This window comes from Cynara cardunculus (assembly GCF_001531365.2).
Source record: "Cynara cardunculus var. scolymus isolate 2C chromosome LG 1, CcrdV1, whole genome shotgun sequence".
NCBI classification, from domain to species: Eukaryota; Viridiplantae; Streptophyta; class Magnoliopsida; order Asterales; family Asteraceae; genus Cynara; species Cynara cardunculus.
The window spans coordinates 45,945,642-45,954,979 of NC_037528.1; the positions used below are offsets into that span (position 1 = coordinate 45,945,642).

Sequence of the window (9,338 nt, forward strand, 5' to 3'; positions counted from 1 at the left end):
TTGTTAACATTCCATTAATCCTTTATTCGCTCAACCAGCAAACCTTAAACAATTCCTGAAAACAAGTTTTATTTAAACATCAAACGCATATGACTCTTACTTCAAACACAATATGGAAAATCCAACCTAAGAATGACCTTCAATAAACGAAGCTATAATACATGAGAGAAAACTAGCAGTTCAATCAAGGCTCAGAACTGATGGCCAAGATGGTGCTGAGATTCATCGGGTTCATGTAGTTGGAAGTGCCGCCAATAATTTGCTTCACAATGATTCTATTGGCCCGTTCTGAAGGGTGGAAAGCATCCCAAAATGCATAAATATCTCTATTTGAGCATAAGTTTGACATTGGGGTGCATAAGCCTATTCCATTGTATGGTCCTTGTCCACAACATGCCACTTTCGATGTAATGAAACCTACAAGATTGATAAACTAGTTAAACTTCTCTTTTTGTTTATACGAAGTATTTAAGAAGTATATGAATCATATATGTAGATGCCCACAATCATATAACATACGTACAACCTACGTTGAACTTACAACAGAATTCACAAACATAAATGTATGGTACCTGGTAACCTGTGTTTTAGTTCACATGCCCAAACAATAAGGTAACATAGAAGTTTCCAATTCAAATCCACATTCAGGTATTTATTAAACGGATTACCAAAAATGCACCAGTCTTATGATTCTATAATGTCGCAATACAACAAAATTGAGTTTTAAATATTGAAGTGCCATGATAGAATGTGTTATAGGACTTATGTTTACATAAACAAACAATAACACACCAAAGGGTCTTTGGCCTAGCGGTATTGTAGCCCTTGGCCTTCTAGGAGGTCATGGGTTTAAACCTCACCATAGGTGAGGAGGGTGTGTGAGTTTATTTGTTGCATTTGCCGTATATAAATATTATATACTTCAAAAAAAAAAAAAAAACAATAACACATCATATTTCAAAAGTGTCACAGGTTTATAGGATGTTTTCGAATGTTTTAACGAGTATTTAGGACATTTTTAAAATAAAATAAAATGTTTTATTAATATATTATAATACACTGTTTGAAAAAGTGTTTTATAAACACAAATGTCTTATAAAAATATGGGTGTATGAGTATTTCTCAAAATTATCCTATAAAATAGGTTATATAACACTTTATTTTAAAAATACTTTAAAAAAACTTGTTAAAACGCTAAAAACGTTCTATAAACAAACCGTAATACTTTTAGATACGATGTTTTATTGTTTGTTCCTATAACTTAAATCCCGTAAAACATTATATTAGGACGTTCAGACATTTTATGTGTCCTATAAACCCAATTTTGTTATAGTGATGATTCATAACTTCCGATGATATCAATGTTCATTTCAAAAATTTCCACCTTGAAATACTAAAATGCATTTCAGAGAGGAATTATTTTTGTAACCTTTGTACTCGATACTGTACTTGATGCTAAAACAACCCACATACGTGAAAAAGTATCTGAAAATTTTCATGTACTACCGATATATTCCTTAACCTAGAAGCTACGATTTGTAAATTTTCATATTTCTAGTACACAAAAATTTGAAATCATGACAACTATATATACTGATCGACTATTTTCGTATAAAACATCTGATTCAGTATTTATAAAAACAATTCACTCTTAAAGAATATCTTGAAGACGAAGGTACATCATCAAGTCATGATACTACCATAAATTATTCACAATCGAATATAGAATATTGATGGTACCACGTATCATAAATTATTGAATTAATTTACAACCGAATATAAAATACTGATTTATGATTCATTTTTAATTCAATTATTTCATAATTTACAAAATTAAATATGTTTACAAAATTCTAAATACATGCCTTTAAATTGAACAAAATTTTGTGGATAAAAAGAAAAAAAATTAAATAAAAACTCACACTTTATTGTAGATACCAAAAAATTTAATTTATCCTTTCAAATGTTGATCCCATAACACACATTTATTCTTCTAGCTCTTTTTTCAATATTAATTGCTTTATATATATATATATATATATGTTTTTTTTAAAACTCTTTAGATTGTAAGATTTTTAACAATACAATACATCATGTGTTATTTTGTATGATTTTTTCTATTTATGGCTAGAATTTAATATATTGATTAGCATGTATTTGTTTTGTTTCACATGTATCCGGTACAAAATGTGAACTTTTTTGGCATGTTTGTGAAACCAAAAAGTATACCAAGAAGAGTTTTATAAAATGAATCGAATACATATGAAATAAACACATTGTGAAAAAAATATATGTTAGTCAATACAATAAATCTTCTACTTAGATGGAAAATGATAATGTGAAATAAAACTTTAAGGCATAAATTCTCACGGATTTCAAAATTCTCAAATTTTTAAGCTATATTTATATGAACAATCAAATGCAAACCACTCATATTGTACAAACCATGTAAACCATCTTTATTTGTCGATTACATTGTTTAATTTAATTAAATTGTTTAATCTTATGAAATTGTTTCATATAATACTTTTCTTAATGAATTTGTTTCATATATGGTTGTTTCTATGTTTTAATGAAATTGTTTCATGTATTTCTTTAAAATTAATATAATGAAAATGATAATATCCATAACTGACACATTTCATCAATAAAAATGACTAATCAACCTCTCATAATTATAAAAAAAATAAAAAAATAATGAAAAATGAGGTCTCTTCTCACGAAATTAGTCATAGTATATTCTTTTATTAAAATTAAGGTGAACTTAATAGATGTTAAGTGAAATATACTGATCAATATTATCATCGATAAAATTGCATTTTACGAGTTAACAAAACCGTGATTAGAGGGATAAAAGAATTGTGTACCGTAAGCCTGAGGATTTGATATGTAATCCATATGCATTTTCATCGAATTAGCAGCCACGAAAACTTGGCTGCCTTTTTCTTCATTTAGTTGATTCAACATAGTATTAAGTTGAGGATTGTACAAATCAGATGCCCTTTGCAACTCCGCAGAGCATTCCCCAGCTCGACTCCGTTGAGCCAACTCCGATGGCACGCATCCCATAGGCCCCGTGCCCATCACCAACATCCTCCGCACTCCGACATCGTACATTGTCTGTGTTCATAAAAACAATTAAATACAATTAGACAGAACATATTTATTTAAAGTTAAGTTTATAAACTTTCTGAAAATCCTTACAGAATTACCTTCTAATCTTTATTACGTATGATATTTGATAAGAGATATTTAAATAGAAGATATTTTTAATTAAAGATATTTAAATAAATAAAAATGATTGATATTTAATGATTTATTGAAATGCAAGTAATGGTGTGTAAAAGGAAGGATCATTCATAATTCATATATGTTGAAAAGCATTAAATATGCACATGAAGAAATGGAACCAATTCTAGACCATCCTACCAACTACCACACACCTCTTCATGATGGCATAGTAATTCACCATACCCCATTAAAATCCATGTCATATATATATATATATATATATATATATATATATGGGGCCTAATCAAATACACAAACTAATCAGTTCTCTCTTGAATGAGTCCTTGTGTATATGTATATGTGTATGTGTATATGTATATGTGCATGTGACATGGATTTTAATGGGTGTGCATCGACTTGGACCAAGAATGAATTAGAACCAAACCAAAATATAAAAACTAGAAAAAATATTTAATTTTGATTCAGAACTGGTTCTGTCTTAAATAATGATAATTATTGTATATAGTAAGAATGCATTGTAACATATAAGCGTAATATGAAAGAATTACCGAAAGAATGTTCCTATATTCGGAAACTAGATATCGAACGTAATCCGGTAAAGCATACTGGCGAGATCGAGCAGAGAAAGGAAGCAAGTAATAGTTGTTAACGAAGTCGTTTCCACCTAGGGATATGAGTGAGATCGCATTACTGACTATTTGACGAGCTCGGTCACGTCCGATGATACTGGCTAGTCGGATTTGGTATTGTTCAAAATACTCTATTTGTTTCCAAATTCGGATTATATTTAACTGTAAAATAGAAACGCATTTATTAGTAATGAATGTACATGATTTATGCATACAACGGAAAATAAGTATGGAACGTTGGCTCGCTTATCATCATCCGAAAAGGGTAATTTTAGGATAAGGAAACGACCAAATCTAAAACCGTGCTTCTACAATAACATGTATATACATTATGCAATAACGGTTATACATCTTGCATCTATATATAATGTCGTGTCGAGTTGTTGAACAAATCAATTTCCATACAGCTTGAATAATTTCATAAAACTCTGAAATTAACGGTTAAACAAACTTTTAAACAGTTCTGAGTGGATTTGAACAGTTGACCACTTAAAAAAAGACAAGACTTTATCTGTTTAATTTACTCTAAACAAATATTTAAACCGTTATGTTGTATATTCAAATCTTTTTAAAGACGTGTAAAAACTAAAAGGGTAAACCACAAGGGTGGTGCCTGATTTGTTTGAACTTGACTCTAAAAGTCAAAAGTACCAGGAGGTCCAATGTTCAAATTCAAGGAGAAATAAAAATCTCATTGGGGCCACGGAAGTTCAAATGCGGTGACTCCAGGCTATCTACAAAGCATGTGGTCGTCTTGGAATTAATCGGCTCGCATAACAAGTTAATAAAAAAAAGTTAAAAGGGTACATACAAATTGAATTCCGGTGTCATTGAGGATTCCAATTCCAGCGGATGCAAAGTTGGCACCAGAAAGAAGTGTTTCTCCCTTTAGCAAAGGATTCAGGTATGGCAATGGGGATTCCATTCCCATGTGTTCACCTTTAAAAATAATAAAAACTATTATTAATTTAATAAAAAATGAAAATAATAATTTTTACAACTTTGTGATAATAACGTTTAAATAAATAATTATACGGTAAAAGTTGTCGATAACAAGAACGCAACTGATAAGATCCGGGATGTTGTAGCCGTTCGAGAATCGACCAGTGGGACGATGAGTGGGGAAGTCGATGCCATAGGGAGGCGAGTCGGCTCTGGCAGTGGTCACCAGGTAGTCATTGTTGCCGTTGTCGACCAACGAGTCGCCAAAGACAAAGAAAGCCCGAGCCTCGGCTCCTAGAGGGACACTAACAAACGCGGTCACCATCAACACCATAGTAGCTAAAGAAAACAAACCGTCCATTGATGAACCCGAACCAAGAACTTAACACAAACTTGCTCGACTAATGTGGATGGAACCACAGAACGACAATGGGTGGTTTTATAGGGGTCACCGGTGGTTCACGATGGTACAAATTAAATGGTCGATTCCTACCACCACCGGGAAAAAAGCCGACATCGAAACCAGTGAGGTTAAATGTGGATGTGTAAAAGGGTTACTTTTGGGACTTTGAGGACTTGCTTTCACCTTTTAGGCAATTTGTGATGCAATTGCAATGTTGGTCCAAAATAGGGAACCCAAGCTATTGATAAGGAATTGGTACAATTGCAAGGGTAGAAGTAGTTTAATCCTGCAAAATGGTACCAGAGTCAGGTTCGGTCCATCGTATCATGGCGGTCACATGGTGGCGTTGGTCCACGTTTTTGGATGGTATGGGCGTTAAGGTGGAGGAGGATCTTGTCCGGCTTGTGGCACGTTGTCGAACTTCAGTTGTCTAGGGTCGTTTTGTTACATGACCTTGAATGTGTTCAGTTAACAGCATCACTTATTATAAGATGCTTTATTTTTTGGTCCTATAAATTAAGTCTTATGAAACAATTTATCAAGATGCTTAGACATTTTTGGTGTCCTATAAACCAGTTCTATTTGTTGTAGTGATGTATTTCATTTTTGTCTGATTTTAATCGATTTATTGGATGGGTTTTGTTTGTTTCATTTGGATTGAGGTAGCTACCAATGCATTTAGGAGGTGTTTAATGATGATATGCATGCCGGCCGGCGAATATTGGATTTGACGGCAATGTTTTCCGGTGGGTAGCTGATGGGGTTTTCCGGCGAATGGGGTTGCCTAGTACATGGGGTGGCTGGCTGGCATGTGTACAGGCTGGTGCCACCTTCACAGAGGGGTATTTTGAGTCCTATCATTGTCTTGAATGCGAGACTACTTCAATGTGAAAATGAATTAATTCCACTGATATTTTATTTATATTAACTTATTTTATTTATTGAAAATAAATGAGTCTGATAATTTAAGGGTAAATTGCATGAAAACGTAATGTATTTTAACTTGATTTTATTTTGGGTAACGTACTTTCACAACTTTTATTTTGGTTAACATATAAAGTTTCAAACATTTAAGTACCTGAGTAACTGGTTGAAGCATTAATCGGTTACCATGCTGATGTGACGAGTAATGTGGTATCCAACTCAGTATTATTTGTTATTCAACCCAATTTCATCCCCATCACTCGCCACATCAGCATGGTAACCGGTTAATGCTTTAACACCGTTACCCGTATACTTAAATGTTTAAAACTTTACATCTTAGGTACTAAAATGAAAGTTTTGAAAATACATTACCCAAAATAAGAATCAAACTAAAGTACGTTACTTTCTCATACGATTTGATCATAATTTAGATATAAAAAAATTGGATATTTTTGTCAATATTGATGTGTAATATTTTGAGTCCTATCATTGTCTTGAATTTGAAAATGAATTAATTTGAGTGATATTTTATTTATATTAACTTATTTTATTTAAAATAAAATGCACAAAATAACAATCTACTTTCATAAATTTCTTTATTATAGCACTGTACTTTCAGTTTTTTTTATTACAGCAATATACTTTCAAATTATTTTTTATTAGGACATCGTATTTTGAAAATTTTACCCATTATAGCATTGGGTAACCTTTTGATTTAAATTTAACCATTATATTAGGTTTCCATGCCACCTCATTGTCCACATAGGCTGTCCATATATATTGTAATGATGTGACTTTCTTACTACATCATTGTACTTTCAAAATTATTTTATTATAGCATCTATTAGTTCTTATTAAACACTGTATTTTTAATTTTAATATTTAGATATTTTACATGTTATTTAATAAATATATTAAATAAATTAAAAAATTTCTAAATTATTCATTAATATACCAATATCAATAAAACTAGTAGAACACAACTTATCTCGCTAACATTTTTAAAAAAATGTGTTTTTTGAAAAAAGGAAAATAATAATAATTGTTCATTTTTTACCAAAAAATATTATCTTTTAAAGAATATATTATATTTGTTCAAAAACTTTTTATTTGACGTATAAATATATTAAATTAATTAGACTATTTTAAATTATTTATTAATATAACAATATTAAAAAATTATAGATAACAATTTATTTCGTTAATATTTTAAAGAGAACTTTAAAAGATATGTATTTATTTGAACAACAAAAAATAGGAAAAGTTATTTTTTTTTTACAAACAAAATATATCTCGAAAATAATATTTCATATTTATTTAAAAATATTTTACTCTAAGAATATTTAATTTGAATGCAACTTAATAAGAAAAAGCAAAAAAAAATTAAAAGTTTTTTTAGATCATAGCAATGAAAAATGAAAATCACTAATAATAATTTGAAATAGGTTTTTATTTTAATTTTAGTTAAGTCATCAAAATGATGTGACATCTACATCACCTCATTAAAGCCATACAAGCAAAAAAGTCAAAGGGTTAACCGGTTTAAAAGGTAACAGGTTACCCATTGCTATTATGGATAGATTTTTTAAAGTACAATGCCTTAGTAAAAAATAATTGAGTACATTGCTGTAATAAAGAAAAACGAAAGTAGAATGCTATAATAAGAAATTTTATAAAAGTAGGTTGCTATTTAATACATTTAATCCTTTTATTTATTGAAAATAAATGAGTCTCACAATTTAAATATATGGATATTTTTGTTAATAATAACATTTTTGTTGATATGTAATATTTTTACTATTTGTAAAATTTAAAAAGAGATAAAAAGTATTACTGGTGTTAATTTAAATCGTCAAACTGCTTACCTTGCACTACAGAACAAATAAACTTCATCGATAGATGGATTTGTGACGGATTGACCATCATCGACGGATTTTTTCGTTTGTAACTGAAAATCATCCACCAGCCACACATTCTCCGGCTATGAGATTCACATCCGCCAGTAATCCGTCATTGATGACTTTTTTCAGCAGGTTACTGACATATTTTTCCATCGGGAAAGTCTCTTTGTTGCACCATATCACACCAGAAATTTTGCAGTGCGGTTTGCATTTCTATTAAACCGTATTTTGCAGTTTTAACTATGTATTTGAGACATACTGGGATTTTTTTTATTGTATGAACATGTAATTGTCAAATATATTTTGCATGTTAAGATTGTATCGTTATTGGTATGAACGTTAAGTACAAATTGCATACAATACAGACGGCGACGTGATTTTTTTTGTGGTGTAAGGCATATTCAATACGATTTACAGTTTGGGAAAATATTTAATCATAATATTCGGTGGGGTTCACAGTTTAAGCTTAAATCACAACAGAGAAACCCTAAAAGATAGTGACGAATCAACCTGACTACTTTCCGAAACTTATAAATTGTATCATATCGATCATTTTCACTTATTTTTAAATTAAATATTTGAAAACTTTATGATTATATCATTTATATTAATTTTCATTTAATTTTAATTAACTCAAGTGATTAGTATAATCATAAAACTAAATACAACAATTTAAGTGAGAGTATGTATTCATTTTATATGTTAGTTATTTTGAACTTAGCAATTGTTTTACATGTTGAACTAATATATTTAAAAACTTAATATATATATATATCTATACTATCTTATAAAGCATTTGGTTAAAACTCTTAAAAACTCTTAAACTCGTTCATCCCTAAACGATTTCATCCCTATCCGATTTCATCCCATATCTGAATTTGTGTAACTAACTGCAGATAAATACAATCAAATACAAGATAAACATCTCATTTTAAATATAAAAAATCTAAAATATAATTAGTATAATCATTAAATTCTAACATAATACTTAATTATTATCTTTATAAAATTTATAATATTAAACCAAAAATAAATTGTTTTATTATTAAACTTAAATTAAATTATATATAAACAAATTATATTCTCTATTATAAATTATTTGACAAAAACTCTTAAAAACCATTTTTTATGCGTAAAATACTGTTTATTAATGCATATTACTTAAAACTCAAGATTACAAGTAAATTGTGCGTATGTACAACTTATTAAAGCTCCATATCTGAATTCGTGTAACTAACTGCAGATAAACAAAATAAAATACAGGATAAACATCTCATTTTAAATATA

General features: G+C 29.6%; 1 protein-coding gene across 1 annotated transcript; it reads right to left on the minus strand.

Moving 5' to 3' along the window:
• LOC112518691 (GDSL esterase/lipase At5g33370-like) lies at positions 1 to 5,208 on the minus strand. Its single transcript, XM_025126477.1, has 5 exons — positions 4,947 to 5,208; positions 4,693 to 4,820; positions 3,801 to 4,043; positions 2,868 to 3,120; positions 1 to 417 (listed from the first exon to the last, which is right to left on the minus strand). The coding sequence occupies exons 1-5, from the start codon at positions 5,182 to 5,184 to the stop codon at positions 185 to 187; spliced, it is 1,095 nt and encodes a 364-aa protein (XP_024982245.1). The 5' UTR covers positions 5,185 to 5,208; the 3' UTR covers positions 1 to 184.
• Between the last annotated feature and the right edge of the window lie 4,130 nt (positions 5,209 to 9,338).

Coding starts and splice junctions, on each gene's coding strand:
- LOC112518691 (XM_025126477.1), bottom strand. CDS start 5,184: ATGGACGGTTTGTTTTCTTTAGCTACTATGGTGTTGATGGTGACCGCG. Junction 4,821..4,946: donor CAACATCCCGGATCTTATCA/GTTGCGTTCTTG, acceptor TTATTTTTAAAG/GTGAACACATGGGAATGGAA. Junction 418..2,867: donor ATCAAATCCTCAGGCTTACG/GTACACAATTCT, acceptor TCAATCTTGTAG/GTTTCATTACATCGAAAGTG.